Source organism: Biomphalaria glabrata, chromosome 17 (assembly GCF_947242115.1).
Source record: "Biomphalaria glabrata chromosome 17, xgBioGlab47.1, whole genome shotgun sequence".
NCBI classification, from domain to species: Eukaryota; Metazoa; Mollusca; class Gastropoda; family Planorbidae; genus Biomphalaria; species Biomphalaria glabrata.
This window is the reverse complement of record NC_074727.1, coordinates 20,362,481-20,383,129: the sequence shown is the minus strand read 5'-3', so window position 1 is coordinate 20,383,129 and position 20,649 is coordinate 20,362,481. Positions and strand designations below refer to the sequence as shown.

The following is a 20,649-nucleotide window of genomic DNA, read 5'->3' as shown; positions in this document are numbered from 1 at the left end:
CACTCCCGTCCACATATATTGCATGTCAAGGTGGCTTTCGCTTTGGTGGTAGAGGAGCTGCCCATTTTCCGTGTGGCACGCTTTTCTTCAAGAATCGAGGCCCATGTTTTCCCGCTGTCTTTAACTTTCTTGGTCACCGTCTCTCTCCAACTAGTGCGGTCTAAGGCTATGTCTTCCCAATGGTCAGTATCAATGTTTACTGATTTTAAATCCCTTTTTATAATAATAATAATAATCTTTATTGTCCGTTTGGAAATTTGTCTTACAATTTGTGCATTACACCAAACAAAAAACATTATAACTATAAGAAACCAAAGTGTACATTCACACCAGACTCACTCATAATTTACATGTGACAAAGTTTATACCAGATTGTTCTTATTTAATGATTTGATTGCCAGGGGAACAAAAGAGTGTTTGTGTCTGTTTGTCTTTGTTATCGGTGTCTTGTATCTCTTTTGTGATGGTAAAATCACAAAATCCTGACACAAAGGGTGATTCTTTATTTCGAGGATCTTGTTAGCTTTTTTATAGTTGTTTGTCTCAAACAACTGCCCAAATGGGGTTTGTTTTTTGCCAATGATTTTACCAGCAGCATTTATGATTCTATAAAGTTTATTTTTATTTTTAATGCTCAGATTGCCATACCAGGCAGTGATATTGAAACTTAAAATATTGCAGATATGAGCGTGATAAAACATAGCCAAGGCCTTTTCGCTAACATTAAACGCAGTTTTTCTTGAGCCAGACGCAAGTTGTCCGTACAGGATGATTTTCGGGATGCGATTGTCCTCTATCCGGCGAACATGGTCCGAACCAGTGCGGCGTTGCCTGAGGACCGTAAAGATACTGGGAAGGCCCGTTCTCGGGGGGATCTCAGTATTACACACTCTTTCTTTCCATGTTATTTTTAAGATCCTTCGAGGGCAGCGCAAGTGGAATGGGTTTAGCTTTCTTTCTTGTTTTGTGTAGGTTGTCCACGACTCGCTTCCGTACAGTAGCGTACTAAGAACGCATGCCTTGTAGATCTCCATTTTAGTCGCTGTGGTGAGCTTCTGGTTTTTCCAAACACTTGGTCGGAGTCTAGCGAAGGTTGATGCGGCCTTCCCCTTGCGTTCCGCAAGGTTGTTAACGCCGGAAGTGGTAATGGTTCTAAGCCCACCATTACCTATAAAAAGCTTCCAATGGCACGCGTCTCAAATAACCTCTGACAACCAGTCCAACTCCTGGCCTTCACGTGTGGTTCAGCAAATTCCTGTTTCGGTGTGTGCAAGAAGGGCACAAACATCCGCATAAAGAAGCTCAGTAACAATCATCTCTTTAATTTTTTGTATGGAGAGTGTTACGGTAGAATTAGGTGGTTACTATACAATGATATCCTCAGAAGTTAAATCCTATATGACTCAAATTCCAGAGTATGTATCGGATAATCTTGTCTAGGGGAAATAAATAACAGAATCCCTCTTTACGATATAAAACTATTTGATTATCCAAGTATAAATCGTGAACAGATTGAACACAAACTATACATTTATTTTAACATGAAAGTTGAAACTTATTGACTGACCCTGCTTATTGTTTTCCCATCTCTAAAATTAGCTTCTCCAAGACAAGTAAGAACCAGAAGTCCGATGTAACCCTACCAGCTCCCACCTAACACAGAGTAATCCTTAACCAACTAACCCAGTGGCGTAGCTATTATAGGGTGGAGGAGGAGGGGGAGAAATTGAAAGTGTTCGAATTTATTTTTTACATTAAATATCACGCAAAATGCAGGTGGCCTCAAAGAGATCAATTTAAGGCTCCACCGGGCCCACAAATAATGGCAAATTCCTAGCTACGCCACTGGACTGACCAACTTTATAGTAAGCGATGTAATATCTGAAAGACAGATAAACACATCGTGTGGTAGACAGATACACACATCGTATTCGTATACGATCCTGATGATCCAATATTAAGCCCCCCCCCTTTTTTTTTTTTAATAGTTTTTTGTCTTACATCTAGTCTATAGATTTAGAGATCTAGATCTTGAAAAAGATCAATGGGTATCCAAAGAGTCGAGCAGAACTAGCAACATTTTTTTCCTTCTCTTAACTTCCTCCTAGGTTACTAGATCTAAAAGTTAGCCTATAAATTTTAAAAATTTCATAATCTAATCTATAGATTTACTGTGAAAATTATTGACATCATGTTTATATATTTTAATAATATTCGGAAACCAAAACGTAATAAACCAAAATAACCCAAAACAAATAGATCTATTCTAGATCATTGGCAAATTCAACTGAGTCATTGGTACTGTATTGGTTGTGGCCTAGCTTTCAGCACAGAGTGGTAGGGTCAATTCGAGGCTGTGACCTATATTTTAACGGAAGAGGAATACACACTCATTGACCGCCATGAATGTTTGTCGGCGGTAGTGTAAAATATTTACGCCAATTATAAAACCATTCCTTTTTTGGATTCTGGTTATTTTTTTTTTCGGAAACAAAAATGTTTCCAATTCAACAAGGTAGTGGACTATATAATCGCTAGATTACTCATTACAAACTTAGAATGGATTAGAATTTAAGTCTAGTAGATTTGTCTGGCGTCTAACAACACAAAAAACACTACTAAAACTAAAAAGAGACAACACTAGATTACTAGATAGAATATATCAATCTAGATCTATATAGATCTAGATCTAGTAGTAGAGTCTAGAGATCTAAATCAGACAGTCACACACTGCTCAACTACTGACACCGTGACTGTGTGTAAACTCTAGTAGTACTAGACTACACAATAGAAATACAGTAACATCTATATAACAACAGTTACTCAGTAGTCAGTGCTAAATACTGTCTTTAATTAATAACGAGACAGATCTACTCTCTAAGTCTAGAAATACTAGAATTTAGAATTCTAGATATAGTAGTTTATTTAATTCGGACATTACATGAATTCGGACATTCGCTGTTTTTGTGGTCATTAAATAATTATTTCAATATTTATTATAAAACTAGCGCGCTGTATAATGTGCTTGTCCATTTTCCAATGATTCTGACCCAATTTCCTTCCATTTAGCTGTCTTTTTATGTAAGAAAAACGAATTTCAAATTTGTTAGTTAGGTTGTTGTTTTTTCCTATGTTACCCGGATGACTTTACCTCTTCCTAGGGTTAAGACTATATTTTTTGATTGGCTAAGTCTATACTAATGAGCCCGGCAATATTTATTCTGTTTTTGGAGCAAATTTATTTGATTTATAAGCCAAATTGTTTGATTCCATACAAAAAAAAATTATTAGGGTGTCCGAATTAAATTACGATTTTCTTACCAAAATTTATTTCGGACAGCCAGTTTTGGACATCAATGTAAATGAACTTATAATTTTTCGTTTTTTTTTTTTTTAATAGAGAATAAATGGGCAAATGTTTGGAATGCTTAGATCTAGACCTACTAGATAGATCTAGATTTATATAGAGAAAATATAGAGTATTCAGCTATTTATGCAAGAATGGCTATCCTAACCTGTACTATACTACAAAGATCATCTGCATTAGAAATTTATTAAATTAATAAACAAAAAACACAAACATTCAACACACATCTAATCATGCAAACATAAAATGTCTAAAAGTCTGTGTAGAAGTCACTATCCCAGTGACCTAATTTTGGTAGAAGAAGTGTGTTCATATTTTTATTTTTGGTGTTCATATTTATGCATAGTTTGAAAGCATCTTAATGATTTCCTGTGAGGGGCTATGCCTGGGGATCTTAAAATTTAGTAAATGTTAATGTAGAATTAAAATCTGAGTATATTGATGCCTAAATATATAGACTGTTCGAAATAAATTATGGTGTCCAGAATCAAATAGTGTGGGTCAAATTTGTCCGAATTAAATGAAAACACATGGCCTCTTTGACCTTAAATATAATAACAAATATAGGATAGGGGTACAAATATAAGTAGTCATCCTTATTCTCCTTTAACTAAAGAAGATTTTGATACTTCATTTTCTTTTCTATGTTGAACCATTGTCAAATAATTCGCTGTCAAAGTCAAACTTTCACATTTGGGCCTATATGTGTCCGAATAGCATAAACTACTCTAGATCTATGTCTTGTTATTAAAGTTATTTAAAGTTTATTGACTAAAACTGTTAAGTATGTTTGTTACTAGATCTATAATTAATATTTAGATCCTGGCCCATTGGGTAGGACAAAAATCTAGATTATCTAATTATTTTCCTAACCCTATTGTTTGTAATGTAATAGATAAGATTTGGACTGGGTTTACTTTATTATTATTAGACTTTAAGTTTAGTCAGTTTAGCTTTAGATGTTTAGTTAGTCTTATCGTAAGGTAGTCTACTTTCCGATATTATAAAGAATAATTTTATTAGTTCTAGAGTCTAGATGTAAATCTTTGTCTTCGTTCTGATTTTAGTGAGTGTTCTATTCTTTAAAATTTACTCTTTTTATCATTTATCTTTACTCATTCAACCCACCCTTGCCCTTAAATCAACTTAAAATACTTAATCATTAATGGCCTTATATTATGCTATCTTTAATTTAGAATTTTACTACTAGAATTCTAGATATAGTCTAGAAAATGTAGTCCAGGACTAGTGACATCTAGGTTTATTCTAGATCTAGATCTAGTAAGTTTGGTTGATTTGACAGAACAATTGAATTTTTGATGTTAAACTCTGCTGTCTTTTATAGTTAAACTGACATTGCCATGAAGAACATTACTTTATAATAATCTAGACTCTAGACCTATAATCTAGAGTTAGAAATGTAGGCTCTTAACTAGTATGTCTACTTCTAATAAGGATTATAAAAATATTTATATTACAGGACAATAATTTGAAGAAAAAGTAGAAAATAATTTTTACTTTGACTAGACAGTTGAGCAATAGGTGACTTTACTAGTATTGACCTGTCATAGAGTCTGTGAAACTGTTTGTTGTGTTATTTCAAAGTGTAAATAATTTTTTTTTACCTTCTTCATTTCGGTAAATTTTACTTAAGAAATTGAGGATTATTTGAATTAATTTGTCAGATACACACATAGATCTAACAAGGTAACGAAAAATTCCTCAATCTTCTAAAGTGTGTTTCCAAAAACATTCAGTCATAAGAATTTTTCCCTTTCATTCTGACCTTGTCATACTGTCAGTCTAAATTGTCCTGCCTTACATCCACATTTTATAATCATTGAAGCCTGAAAGATTTATAATTGTGTCTGTTGCAGCCCATTTTTTTTTATTTTTTTTTATATGGTGCTTGTAATAAGAAATAAAGGAACACTGAAGAGTAACCTAAAACAAGGCTTTATTAAACTAGAACGACACATGAACTGACGAAAGAGACTTGGACTGTAGCACACTAGATCAATGTTGTGAACACATTCTCACGACGTTACACAAACATAAACAAATAGTAACTATTTCACCACATTCACCCCGCCTAGAACTAAAATAGCAAGTATAGTAATATAGTAGGCCAATAGCATAAATAAAAGAGAATGCCAGTGCCTGTAATACAATAGATCAATAAATAGTGTCGAAATATTAATTTCTCTTGTAAACAATAGTGAATGGTGATGCAAAGAAACCTAAAAACCAGTATCTGTTGTATGACTTATAAACAATTACTAGTTTCTGTTTTAAATATTAACAAATAGTGTAGTAAGTAGACATGTACGTAAGTAAGTGAAAAGTAAACTCTAATATCAGTAGCAAGAGATAAACAATGCCAGTTTATGTAGAACATATGTAGTGCAATAAAGGAACAACTCTAGACTCTATAGTTCGGTCTGGTTCTTCTCTCTCTCAAGTTGTAATGGGGTTGACTATCCTGTTCTACAGTTTGGGAGTCACTAGTGAGTTCCTGAGCGTCAAGTGGGGTATTTTCAAGAGGAAGCGCTCGGAGGTCCTCAGAGCCTACCAGGGGTTCTTTCCTTTCTTGTATCACCGTAGGGGTGTTGACTGGTACTTCCGTGTTTTGAGTTTCTGGAGGATATTCATTATCCTCACCCTGAGGGAAGAACGAAGGTTCACTTGTTGTTGTGGATGGGGAGGGGGTGGGAGCCAAGCGTCTTAGAGAGACCGTCTCCTCTTTACCGCTGGGCAACCGTACGACAGCATATTGGGGGTTGCACATCAGCAATTCGACTTCCTCCGTGAGAGGATCATACTTTGAAGATCGGTTCTCTCTTCTCAGCAACACTCTACCTGGGCTAGATAGCCAAGTGGGGATAGATATCCCGAAGGAGGATTTCCGGTTGAACCGGAAAACTCTCTCATGTGGAGTTTCGTTTGTTGCCGTAGATAGTAATGATCTAATCGAGTATAGGGCCTGGTTCAAGACAAGCTCCCATCTCGAGATCGGGAGATCGAGGTCTTTCAGTGCTAAAGTAACAGCGTTCCATAGAGTTTTGTTTAGTCGTTCAATTTGTCCGTTGCCTGAAGGATTAAAGGCGGTTGTTCTACTTGTAGCTATTCCCCTCTCGTGCAGAAAGGATTGCACCTCCCTCGACATAAAGGACGTACCTCTGTCAGAATGGACGTACTCTGGCATCCCAACAAAGGAAAACAGCTGATTGAAACACTTTATGACAGTGGATGAGGACATATCGGGACATGGGTAGGCAAATGGGAAGCGTGAGTACTCATCACCATTGTTAATAAGTATTTATTGTGAGTAGCAGATGGGAGTGGCCCCTTAAAATCAATGCTTACTCTCTGAAATGGTTGGGTAGCTTTGATGAGGGTGCCTGAAAACTGTTTGAAGAATCTAGGCTTCAGTTCAGCGCAAGTTTTACATTGGTTTACCACTTTGCGGACGTCCTCGCAGGAAAAAGGTAAGTTCTTGGTCCGAACGAAATGGAGGAGTCTCGTGACCCCTGGGTGACAGAGGTTGTTGTGTAACAGTTTGAGGTCTTCTCCAGTCATTGCTGACGCAAAGTGGTTCTTGAAAAGGTATCCGCCGCAGCGTTTTGTTTCCCGGGTCGATATACGACGTCATATTGGAAACAACTAAGCTCCAGTCGCCATCTTTGAATCTTTTCGTTTTTGATCTTGCCCTTGTTCTGCTGGTCAAACATAAAAGACACTGAGCGTTGATCTGTAACCAATGTGAAGGGTCTACTGATAAGGTAATGTTGCCATTTTCTCAGGGCTTCTACGATAGCGTATGCTTCCTTTTCCACTGCTGAGTGTCTGCGTTCACTATTAGTGAGTGTTCTTGAAAAGAAGGCGACAGGACGGCCGTCTTGATTAAGAGTGGCGGCAATCGCAATGTCAGAGGCATCTGTTTCGACTGTTAGTGGTCGATTGTAGTCTATCGTCGACACAGCAGCGTTTTCAAGTTCGTGTTTTAGCTGTTTAAAAGCTTGTTGTACTTGTTCAGGGGGAGGAAAGGCTTTGTTGTTCACCAATAAATGGATCTTGTTGGAGAAATTTGGGATCCATTGAGAATAATAGGACAGTAGTCCAATCACCCGCTTTTGTGATTTCATGTCTTGTGGTGGAGGTAGGTTTCTCAATGCTTGAAATCTTTCGGGGTCTGGTCTTAATTGCCCTTGTGAGATTTCGTAGCCTAGGAGGCATACTTTATTAGTCGCAATAGCACTTTTATCATTGTTGAAGGTGATACCGTACTTTTTAGCGGCATTAAGAAATCTCTGTAGATTCTGGTCGTGGCTAATGGAGTCAAGTCCGCAGATGGTAACGTTATCCACGTAAGCGAACGTGTCCTGTAGCCCTGCCTCCTCAATTATTGTGTTGATCGTCCTTTGAAATGCGGCGACTCCGTTTGTCACTCCAAAAGGAATGCGGCAAAACTGATAAAGCTTTCCGCCAGCCTCGAACGCCGTGTACTGCTTTTCATCATCCCTGATAGGTATCTGGTGGTAAGCGCTTTTGAGGTCAAATGTACTGTACATTGAGTATTTAGATATTTCCTGCACCAGTTCATCCACTTTCGGCACGGGATACGCGTCGAGGTAAGTGAATCGATTGATGGTTTGGCTATAGTCGATAACCATTCTCTTTTTGTGCCTTTCATTCGTTGTTACAATTATCTGGGCTCGCCACGGGGACGTGGAAGGCTCAATAATTTTGTCAGATAGAAGTCTCTTGATTTCAGTTTGAATGAATTTGGAGTCAGGCATAGAATATTTTCTAGATTTAGTGGCTATGGGATGGCAGTTAGGAGCCAGATTAGCGAAGAGGCGAGGGGCTTCAACTCGTGCAGCTTTCAGCGTACAGACCTGGAGAGTGCTTCGTTTTCCTTCAAATGGGATCATCAGTTTTTCGTGCTGGCTGATGAAATCTAGCCCTAAGATTACATCAGATACTAGTCCATCTAGTAGTGAGAGCTTAACACTTTCATATTGTTCATCTTTGTACTTTATTTTAGCGAAAATGTGGCCGTGAGTAGTGCGAGAAAGATGTGTAGAGGCCATGTAGATTCTGTTTCTGGACGTTTCTAATTTCCATTTGTACCTTTTAGCAATTGAAGAAGATATATAGCTTTCACTGCTCCCCGTATCTACGAGAGCCTTCAATGGTACTCCATTGACGAGTATTGAAATAGTAGATTTAGTAAGACCGGACGCTGGTGTCGATGCCCAGGAAGATCCAACGGTTGTAGTCCGAGACGTGTCATCATCTGCTTTCACTATGGCTGAGGTTCTAGATTTGAGTGTCTGTCTGGTCGATTTACAGACTTTCTGGAAATGGCCCCTCTTACCGCACAAGTTGCATGTAGCGTCACGGGCCGGACATCTAAAGCGTTGATGTGGGCTGTTTCCACAAAAGAAACATCTTTTACTAGTCGCCGCACTCACCTCGTGTTCTACTTTTGTCATTGGAGAAAGGCTCTCCTCGTCGGCGCTAGCTCCACAGGGAGTTTCAGAGTGGATGTTATACGCCATGGCATGGTTATGGGCATATTCGAGTTGTCTTGCCTCTTCATAGGCGCACTGTAGAGTTAGAGTAGATTTCTCTAAGAGTCGCAGCCTTATGCTGTTTGAAGCCAGTCCAGTAATGAAGGCGTCTCTAACGAAGATATCTCTGTGTTCTTCAGCGGTGACAGCTTTGAAGTCACAGTCTTTGGCCATACTTTTAAGCTTAAGTAGGAAGGAGTCAACGGTTTGTCCGTTCTCTTGTCGACAAAGAGTTATCATGTGCCGTGCAAAAATTTCGCTTTTAGGCTTCACGTAGACATTTTGTAGAACTTTGATTGATTCTTCGAACGTTGTACACTCACTTATGTACTGAAATACGCTCGAAGAAACGTAGTTTTCTAGTAATTTCTTTTTGTCAATCTCGCAATGAGAGACTGAGGAGATGAAATTCTCAAATGTTCTCAGCCAGTGCAGCCACTTCTCGGCAGCCGATGGCGAGCTAGGCTCTATGTCTAGCTCTTTTGGCCTAAATAGACGTTCCATTTGTATTACTACTTTTACTTACAGACTGAGAATAGTGTTGAACGAAAATCCAAAAAAGATACGTGAGGCACATAGATCCATGGAATTGAAAATTTCTAGTTTAATAAATTGTAATAAGAAATAAAGGAACACTGAAGAGTAACCTAAAACAAGGCTTTATTAAACTAGAACGACACATGAACTGACGAAAGAGACTTGGACTGTAGCACACTAGATCAATGTTGTGAACACATTCTCACGACGTTACACAAACATAAACAAATAGTAACTATTTCACCACAGTGCTCAACTGATAGATAGCTATTAAATGGGTACATTATGAACAATATAATTGTTATCAGGGTACACTTTTCAGTGTTTGGCAAAGTTAAAGTACTAAGTGCCTGCAGAACTGGTTGCCTCTATGTTACCAAATTAATGTTTAAAACAATGGGACTAGGTACATTCCAACACATATGTTGCTGTTTGTTTATATATGAGTGTTTCTCCAGTACTGGTATCAAAAAGTGTCACATTAGGTCAAAAATTAAAATGGAAGTTTTTGGTTTCATTTTAAGTGTATTCATTTCTTCACTCATTGTACTTTAAGAATTTATCAATAGTCAATAGAAAATGAATTGGAATACATACATTTCCTCAGCAGTGCCGGCAAAAGGGGTACCCACTATTGCATTTCAGGTGCATCACCGGGACACCATTGATGATTTAAGTACAACTAAATGTTAATTTGTTTGCTTTCTTAGCATAATTTGAATGTTTCTATTGTATTAATCAGCTAGATAGAGAAATTGAAGTTTTTTAGCACTTACGTTATGTTTGCGCTCAATTTAAAAAATGGGACACCGTAGCACCTGTAACACTACTGGTAAAAGTTTTTTAAATAAGATTTTTTATAAGAAAATAGAATTTATGCTATACTTGCATTGTAGCTAAATATATAGGCTATTATTATTAAATAAACTCCACACAACTCTCCCTTTGCAGACACTGCGCCCACCCCTTTGAAACCGTAAACTATATCCTCTTTGAATGCCCCTCCCTAATCCACCTTAGGCAGACCCTACTTCCACTACAGCCCAACATAACCAACATACTGTATGGCAGTGCTGAACAACTGAAGAAAACAGCACACTTTTTTTCATTGGCACAGTCTGCAAAAGAGCTCACAGCTCAGCAGCAATAAAGCTGGCTAGAAGAAGAAGAAGAAATAGGCTATTATTTGCTGCAATATCTCAACAATAATTCAAGCATTTATTATAACATAACTATTATATCACAAGATGTTGCAGGTGCTACAACGGGACACCAATATGAAATATATAGTTTTTTTTTGTTAATACATGCTGAAATAATTTTTTTTTTAAGTCTGTAAATACATTACCAATTATTCTTTTATCAATGATTCACAAAATAGTTTTCTATAACCACAAATGAATGTACTAGACCTTTGTGTGTGTGTGTTCAATAATCATTTTAAAATATATTAGAAATAACTGCCTCAAACATGACCTAATCATACACTAAAGCAGCTTTATGACTTTCAATGCACCAAGAACAAGATCCAAAACTAGATTTACATATAAATTGAAATAAAGAGTAGATTCAAATCTACACAATACCTTTATCTAGATTAAGACTTGTTTAGTGTCCCGTGAAGCACCACAGACAATGATAAAACAAAAAGGTTTACATTAACTTAGATAAAAAATAGTATTCTATGTATTTTAGATCAAACTTGAGAATAATAAGCTTAATTCTTATTATAATTCAAAACTTTGATGAGAAAACTACTTATATCTAGATCTCTGAGATTTTCTGCTATCATTCAACATGAGGCATTTCAGGTGCTACAATGAAGAAATGTGGGACACCATGTCTATTAATGTCTCCTGTTAATTACTATGTAGCCTTTTCCCAAGAAAATGGAGCTTATTGTGTACAAAGCAGTATCAGAGATACAATTAAGTAATTCCCATCTCATTAATAACTTTGTTTAAAAAAATATTGTTCTTTTTGTTAAGAGCGTTTGAGGTGCTTCACCTGGGACACCAAGAGCTATTTTACTAAAATTATATAAATTTTTATAGTTTTTAAGAAAAATTACACTGTGTAAATTAATCATAGATACTTTTAGTAATAGAAACACAATTGGGAGCAGAATCCTTTACTTTGTTACAATTGATAAAGGTTTAAAATTTCAAGTTAAGTGGGACACCATGTGATGCACCTGTGACACATTTTTTATGGCGACATCTAAGTAATACCAAAGTAACTATAAAATAAAAAGATATAGATAATGCAATAACATTATATTGTTAACCTATTTCAACAAAATTGTCTGTTGAATAATCTTTGCTTTTAGTAGAATATTACTTCAACCAAAGCCTGGTATTCCATGTTACATCAAAAGATGCCATTTTGTGCACTATTTCACACATTTTCTACAATTTTAAAATTCCACAATGCACATTTCAAGCTCAAAATATCACAATTTATAGATAAAAACCATTTCTATGTGAAATGAAAAGAAAATTGTGACATTTTAATAAGAAGTTTCTGAGTTATAGACTTTTTAGTGATCCAATACCTATTTGTCACCAGTACTGGAGAAACACTCATATATTTCGGGTGTTCCTTCAGATTTGAAGATTAAATCACATCCTAACCCAAATCTCTAGCCAGATGACAGGATGGTTGCAGACAGGGTTTTAACCAGGGACAATCAGGTTGACAGTCTAGAGTACATACGATATGACCAGACAGGTCAATCCCCACTACCACACTGTGTATTTAAGTATTACATAATTTAGCAGTAATTTAATACTAAGTACATGTGTGTATTTTTTTTATTTTTTTATTAATATGGTTACCTTTATATTCAAATGCATTTAAATGGGAGTATAAAAATGTCTGTTTTGAAAAAAAACATCTGTAATAATTTTGTTTTAATCTGTATCATAGTGACTCACTATTCAATTTTCAGGCACATTTGGTCAGCCCTCTTCTGGTGAGTCTTTCAGTTTTCATACTCTCATTTCATACTTAGGAAAGACATTTCTATGACCTAATAGATTTTTAAAATCTATTATTTAATTAGATGCACAAATAGCTGACAAGTGAAGAATAGCAATATATGTAGTCATAAATATTCACGTCTGCATGCATGTTCTAATTTTTTCCATTATTTATTCCACATTTATACTCATTGTAATATTATATGTAATGGCTTAAATGAAACTGATTTTTTTTTTTTAAATATTTTTGTTTAGGCTTGTATTGATACACTTCTAAAGGCAATATTATATTTTTATATGGGTCATTCTTTAGAGTTGGGTACCAAATGGATTTTTATATTATGCTAACTAATATCAATAGTAGATTATTAGGGAGTATAATAAAAATAACAACAACATAGTATATGTTGAGTAGGTCTGTGTAGAGATGTAGAGAGCTAACCCAACCAACACCTCATGAGCATAGAAGGTATCAACTCTCACACACACATTTGAATAAAAAGCTTGAGTATGATCTGCCTGCTATAATTATTAGTGATTACTCTACTTTACTATCTATCCTTGTTGACAAATTGACTGTGCTTTTCCACATTATTCTATTTAGACTCATCTCTTTTCTTCCCGAACCTCAGGTTGTCCTATATAGCCTTATGTTACCTTAAATAAAACACATAAATTTGAATATTATTTTTGAAAATTCTATTTACATCTGATATCCTAATTTTAAGTCTTGACTCATTTCTAATATTCAAATATAATATTTAAAAAAATATATAGCACTTACATTTCTGAGTTAATTAAAATATCTTTTTTTAATTTTAATGATTGTTTCCTCTGTGTGAGGAAGCTCAGAAATCAGATGGTAATTTTTAAATTTATATCAGCTCCCACTCTTGTGATCCTGCACTTAGCGTCTTTTTTTTTCTAAGCAGGTTGTATAAGATATTGATAATACATTTATCTGTTCCAAACCAATAAAATAGATTTTGGTTATTTTTTGAAAGACACATCTAAGTAATATTTATAAATATATCTATATTTAGCCTGTATATGGTGGCATTGTCACATTTACTTAATAAATCACTATCAATGTATCACAATTATATATCTTTGTGTGTGTGTTTTGAATATTAGTACAGATTATTGTGAAGAGAGAAAAAAAAAGATTTAAACAATTTGTTTAAAAAAAACTCAGACAACTTCCATTGAAGCTTGACCTTATTCAATTGGTGCAAAAAAAAGTATGATGATAGTTAAGGCAACCTATCAAAGGGATACATAAATGTAGTTATTTCATAGATTAGAACAAATATATATGGATAAATGCCTATCATTGTGTTGATCCTTTGCTTTATGATGTTTGTGTGGCATTCTACTAGAGATAGAACCTTGGACAAGACAAAATCCATTTTCTTGTCCCCAACCCCACCCTGCAACTAAATTATATATCTATTTTTAATACCTCTATTATCTCATAATTTATAAATCTTCCTTCAAAAAAAAAGTTTAAATTCTACTAAGATTGTTTTTCTGGCTAATCATGGAACCCATCACATTATCAAAGAGACTTGGAAAGAATGAGTTCTTTATAAGTGTTTGTCCTAGCTTATGGAATTGTAACAATTTTGTATATTAGTATCTTTCTATTAAGTATTTTTTTAAAGTTTTGTTGTACAGTTTCTTACATACAATATCATGCAGATGAATTTATTATGCATTAAAACTACTAGGTTGAAATGGGACAGCAAAGACTGCCATACAGCTTAGCTTAGCACAGATAAAGGCATTAAAATATTAAATGAAGAAAGAGATTAGCATCTAGGGGAGACAAGAATAAGAAAATGAATCTTAATAAGGAACTGTGTACTTATGTGATGTATGTTAACATTTTTCTCTTTAGAAGTCTTGATTACATATAAATAATATAAAAGCCAGCGTTCTGAATATTGAATTTTTTTTTTACACTGTCCATTAAAAATATTTTATGTGTTAGTTTATTGTTTTTTTTCTTCTTAATAAGTAAAAAAAAATTGTGTCACTTAAAACAATTTAAATAAACAACCATAATTGTACAAATCACCCAGTTGTTAATTTGCACTTTATTAATTATGAAATTGATAGCCTCAAAATCATTTGTCAACATTGCCTGAAACAATCAATAAGATGTCTACATTGCTAGTCATAGTGGAATAACAATTCTACTAAGTTGCAAAACTTGTACTTGCATCATACCAATACTGGACCTGATTTCACTTTTCTGTTCCTATTGAATGATAGAATCAAGTAGCCTTTGCTTTTGTCTGTCAGCTGCATCACGATGAAACATAAAAAGCTTGTTGTTTTTCTTATTTGATGTTGTGCTCATTTGTCATCTTATCATCCATTACTACTTTATGCATGCTTTGACACTTTTTTTTTTTCACATTTCTGCTTAAGGTCCTTAGTTTAGATCTCCAACCTTCTCTGTACTTGACATCATTCCCATTTCTTACATTATATTAGAAATCAAAATTTTCCCAGAAGATTTAACACATATTTCTTTCTTGTTCTCATTCTATTGAGTATTTTGAGCAAATAAATATGCTGTTGGTTGCTTGGCTTGTATTTATGGTGCGATGAATGTCTTCAAATCTGAAGTAAAAGTTATCAAACATTATTGCCCCATACTAAAACTATGAAGACAAAAAAAAATCTTTTAAATACATTTTTTTTTCGTCTTGAAGCAACACCTATACTCCCAATCATTTTTTTTCCTTTAAAAAAATATTCACTTTATTAATCTACACTTGGTATGGCATAAATTATCATCTTGTTTTTTTTTTGTTTTGTTTTTTGGTTATTTTGATCATGTCATCATAGCTCATTGATACATTTGGGAAGTGGGATTAAAGCATTAACAATAGGCTCATTTTTTAAAAACGCTAGTTAAGTCTTGGGTCTTTATTCTGTTTTTCAAGGACAAGGCATGCCGCCCACTTTCTTGGGACAGCACTTGGGGAATGGTAGGTATTACAGTTGTTAACATTCCTACACATTTCCCCACTTTGCAAAAAAATATTTTAATGGTGTTTTTTTTTTTTTTTTTTTTAATATTGAAAAATATTTTAAAATCATAGTATAGCATTAAGAAAATTACTGTCACTGACTTGAATGTATTTATATTAAGTAGTTCATTTTGTTAAAGAAGTCAATATTTAAAAAAAAATAGCCTTAAAAAACAAAAACAAAAAAATTCAAAATAAAAAAAATAATGACAGTAGAACATTGATACTTTAAAATTAAATAAGTCATCTTATGGTTAACAACTTAATACATTTAACCTCTTGAAATTTTTAAAACCATGCTTGTTTCTATTATGCATCCCGCAAAACAGTTTTGATCCTTTGAAACATTTGATCTGTGAACAGTTGTATTCTTTTGTAAGTTTTTGGTCTATTGATTGAAACCAAAAGTTCAATATGAAAAGTAGGCTTTCCTACAGAAGGCTCCCATTTTTTTTCCTTCTGTGGCAAGTCAAGTTATAAAGGTACACCTCGTCAAGAGTAAAATTAACTACTGGACTGGTAGCAATGAAAAAACTCTTTAATAGCACTTAATGGGAAAAAAAAATATTGTCCAAACTTACTTAGCTGAGTAGGTGGAATGTTTAAACTTAATACTGATTAATAGGGAATATTTTTTTTAAGTGGTAAAGAAAGGATTACTTTATAAATTTGTTGAATCAAAGATTTTGTTGTTTACCATTATATTTGCTGTATCAGTGTACTACTGTATCTCAATAAAATTCTTCATTTTAGTATTTTTTATTTTTTTTTAGAGATTTTGGCAGGGTGACAGTGTACCAGTTTTAAATAAATATTTAAGGGGAGAAGAAAATATTCTTGAGATTTCAATATCCTTGATACTAATAATTTAAAAAGTACATTTTCCTTATTGCAGTTTGCTTTAAACTAATATGGCTTTCTTGTAATTATTGCTTGTTTATTTTAAATATAATTGATTATTTAGTATCAACTTAGGTTAAAAGAAATAATTGTTAGAAATCACAACTTATACTAATTCTAAAATGAAAATATTCTTATTACTAGTCATCTAACAATTGAAATAATAGTTTCTTTTATATGAACTCCAAAAGCACTATATAGGCCAAATGTTATTTAAATATTGGCCCTGTAGCTGGCCAAAGTTATTAAAATGTTGAACATATATTATGCCCATTATTAAAATTTTGAGCCAATATAGTGTACTATTGGTGAGATTTCTTACAACTCAACTCTTGAATAAGCTGAAAACATGACTAAAATGTATAAAACTAATAAACTTCATTGCTTTTCATGACAGGTTTTTTTCTTGTGCTCTGCCTCTTTCTGTTAGTCAATTTTGTTTCTGCTTTGTGCTTTATTATATTTATTCTAGCTATGCTTTCAAACAGACAATATTAAACAACAGTTTGCATGTCTATTTGTTTATAAAAAGAAATTTCTACAACTTCTGATCTTTCAGCCTTAGACTTTAAAAAATATGAAAGCCTTTTGAAATAATCTTTTTTCCCCCTCATAAATTTCTTTCTTTTGTCTGCATAGAAGTGGCTTGAGACATTTTCACAGAGTTTTCTGTTTGAAATGGGTTTTTTTCCTTAACGGCAATAAACAAAAATCATATCAAAATATTATTTCATCAAGAAAGATTGTTTTAAATTTATGTAATAATTTGCATCTAAAACATACTAGTACTTTGTCACATTGCACTCAGTGTATGCTGATGCACCAAGGTCTATTCGCATACGTTGCACAAAATGTGAATCATAATCTATTGCTCTACCTAATATTGGTCCCTGTTTTACTTTGAGTTTAGAACGTCAAAAATGTTCTGCCTAACCACATTTTGTTAGGTGTACAAAAGTTATACCTTATTACAGGTTTTTAAAAATTAGTTCATTTTCTTACTTAATAATATTCTTTTATTTTTGTTGGGTTTGTTGAATAACATTTTTTAATCATGTTCTTAGAGTTTATTGTTAACTAGCAATTTCCTCCTTATCTTGTTCACTTTACAGGCATTTTTCAAGTCTGTTTTAAATTTCACCGTTTACTAAAAAAGTGAACATTACTTAAAATGTGTCAAGTTTTTTAAGCATTTAGTATTTTTTAAATCATTTGGATAATTTAACATACTAAAACAATTAAATGTGAATTTTGTTTATGTATATGAAGCAATATCTTATTTTTAAAAAAATTTTTTGGCATATCGCTCAGTGACAAAATTGAAAAATGCCTGTGCTCCTACCTACACTTGCTAAATTTATATGTCAAAAAAGAAAAACACCAAAGTAATGTTTTAATGAATGTCTTTTACTTGGGGTTGACTGGCCTTAGCAGGTGTAGGTTATATTCACCTGTGCATCTTAAAGTTTGTATATTTGACTGCAACTATAAATGAAATCGCTTATTTTTATTTAACTTAAGTTATTGAAATGATAGATATTAGCCTATTAACAATTATGGCATTTTGTAATGGTAATGATATAAATTTACTTATTGATTAGTGTAATAAATGTTTTTTTTTATATGTGTTTCTAGGTCAACCTGGCATTCCTTTTCCATTTACACAATTACAGCAAGATGGTATGTATTTTATACATGTGAAGGGCTTTTATCATAAAAAAATTATTAATGTACATTTGTCAAAATATGACTTTAAAATAAAAAAAAATCTTGAAGAAAAATATAAAAAATTCTTGAAGAAAAATAAAAATACATAAATGCAAATAAGTATTTTTTTATTCAGTTTTGTATCTAAATGAAAAACACCACTTACATTTATGAAGTTTAAAAAGAGTAAGTTAAAAAGACTTATAATGACTTTTGTCACTGTGTTTATATTATTTGAATTTTTATATTTTTGAAAAATTCTTTTTATTTATAACTTTTTAAATTTTTGAGATTGAATCAAATTAACTGAAGATATTTTATTTAATTAGTTATGTACAAATAATTTAAATTTTGTTAACTCTTTTTAAAGTACTTACATTCTTTCTACAACAGTGCCACCGCCACCAGTCGTCACTACCCCTATTGGCCCACCAGAACAGCCTCCTCCAAGTTTTGGACAACCCCCAATTACTCCATTGGCAGACTTTGTTTCTCCACCTCGCCCTAACACTGGCACAGAGGGCAGAACCATATCACTACGAGCAAATCATTTCCAGGTCCGTGTGCCTAAAGGAATCATCCACCATTATGAAGTTAATATATCACCAGACAAATGTCCCAGAAGGGTTAACAGGTAGTTTTTTTTTTTTGTTCCTTACTTTGTCTTTTTAAATTTGCATATCATGTGATAAAAAAAAATAGAGACGTATAGTGATTGTACCACACCTGTAATGAAGATCTGATTGTAAGCTCCCCCATTTATTTAGGCTTACATCATCCATGCAAACTTGAAATTTGGACTACCTATTGCCCTTGTTCCTTTAGAATTCTAGTTTGCTTGCCAGTTAATAATTTTATCTAAATTGCTCTGTGAACTAACAAATAGTAAGCTTAAGGCACTTCTAAAGCAAAATGGACACAGTCACATAATGTACACATTTAAAAATTTATAAATTAATTAATTATAGCTTTTATATAGTGCTACTTTCATGCTTATAGCACTAAATAAACATTTATAAAGTAATGGTGCTTTGCCACGTGAATGTCAGTTAGCATATGAGAATGTCCATTCAGCAGTTCTTGCAATTTTTGACATGCTTGCTTCTGCTTTGTTTTTTCCACACACTTATAACATCAATGTCATCAAATAGTTGCATTTGAATAATGGATTTTAGTATGCACACCAAATTACTTGAGAGTTTTATTTTGTATTTATAGATTTATGTCATTTTTTTATTAAGGTGCCTTTAGTTGACCTAGTACCTGATTTTGTGTTGTTAAATTTATTTAAAAAAAATAGATTCATTGTATTTATATGTTTCTAATTTCAGAGAAATCATTGACACTATGGTAACAGCCTATCAACAAAAGATCTTCCAAGGCCAGAAGCCTGTGTTTGATGGCAGGAAAAATTTATATAGCAGAGAAGCTTTGCCTATTGGCTCAGAAAAGGTAACTCACTTAAAAGCTGTATGTTTTTATTAGCTGCATGTGATTTTGTTTTTTACATATTTACTGATGTCACATGCTGCAAATTTTTTATAGCAATGAAATTGTTAGCACTTTCAATATTTGCTTGAAGAATAGAAATGTTATATAACTGACAAAATTTTATTTTTTAATACAGGTTGAGCTTGAAGTTACTTTACCTGGAGAGGGACGAGATAGAGTTTTTAAAGTTGGCATCAGGTTTATGGGACAGGTCAGTCTCTTTGCACTGGAAGAAGCGCTGGAGGGACGCACAAGACAGATACCAATGGATGCTATTCAAGCTCTGGATGTGGTCATGAGACATTTGCCAAGTAAAACGTAAGAAATTTTCCTTTAGACTAAATCTAATATATTTTTGAAAAAATAAATTATGAAATACTAAAAATCTATTTATTAATGTAAAGACAATTATTTTAATGTAACAATGTAATCAACTAATTCCTCAGTTAAAACATATGGTCTACAAAAAAAATATTCTGTCATTTTATTTCACCCAGGTACACACCTGTTGGGCGCTCATTCTTCTCTCCACCAGAAGGTTATGACCATCCTCTTGGAGGAGGTAGAGAAGTATGGTTTGGTTTTCACCAGTCTGTGCGGCCTTCTCACTGGAAAATGATGTTAAACATTGATGGTATGTCAATTGTTTAGGAAGAAAAGTCAGTCCCAGTATATGAGAATCAAATATTGATTAACTTTTAAAGATAACTGGTAAATTTAGTTTTCTGATTGAAATGCTTTCTTTTTTACAGTGTATTTTAACCTGTTTATTCTCTAGTTTCCGCCACTGCCTTTTATAAAGAACAGCCAGTAATTGAATTTATGTGTGAAGTTTTAGACCTACCAGATATAGGAGAACAAAAGAGGCCATTAGCTGATTCTCAACGTGTCAAATTTACCAAAGAAATCAAAGGTATGTTTTTAAAATATTGTCCCCCCTTCCCCCCTTTAAAATGACATCTTTTACCTGCAAGTGACTTTAAAATTTCTATAACTTTTGTTTTCCACAAGCTTTTTGATATGTAAAAGTGATTTTTATTTCATAG

General features: G+C 33.5%; 1 protein-coding gene across 7 annotated transcripts in view; it reads left to right on the top strand.

Annotated features, from left to right (window-relative positions):
* The window catches only part of LOC106056319 (protein argonaute-2-like), a 46,845-nt gene that overhangs the window by 7,097 nt on the left and 19,099 nt on the right, over positions 1–20,649 (top strand). Inside the window, exons 1-9 of one of the 7 annotated variants that reach the window (XM_056015757.1) lie at positions 2,296–2,515; positions 12,431–12,454; positions 15,419–15,463; positions 18,041–18,085; positions 18,506–18,746; positions 19,444–19,564; positions 19,740–19,921; positions 20,101–20,237; positions 20,382–20,516. In XM_056015757.1, coding sequence (XP_055871732.1) covers positions 2,497–2,515; positions 12,431–12,454; positions 15,419–15,463; positions 18,041–18,085; positions 18,506–18,746; positions 19,444–19,564; positions 19,740–19,921; positions 20,101–20,237; positions 20,382–20,516 — 949 coding nt within the window. In that variant the 5' untranslated portion in view covers positions 2,296–2,496. Of the gene's footprint in view, positions 1–2,295; positions 2,516–12,430; positions 12,455–15,418; positions 15,464–18,040; positions 18,086–18,505; positions 18,747–19,443; positions 19,565–19,739; positions 19,922–20,100; positions 20,238–20,381; positions 20,517–20,649 lie in introns of those variants that run through there. The other 6 variants (XM_056015756.1, XM_013213010.2, XM_013213005.2 and 3 more) reach the window with 6 other exon arrangements.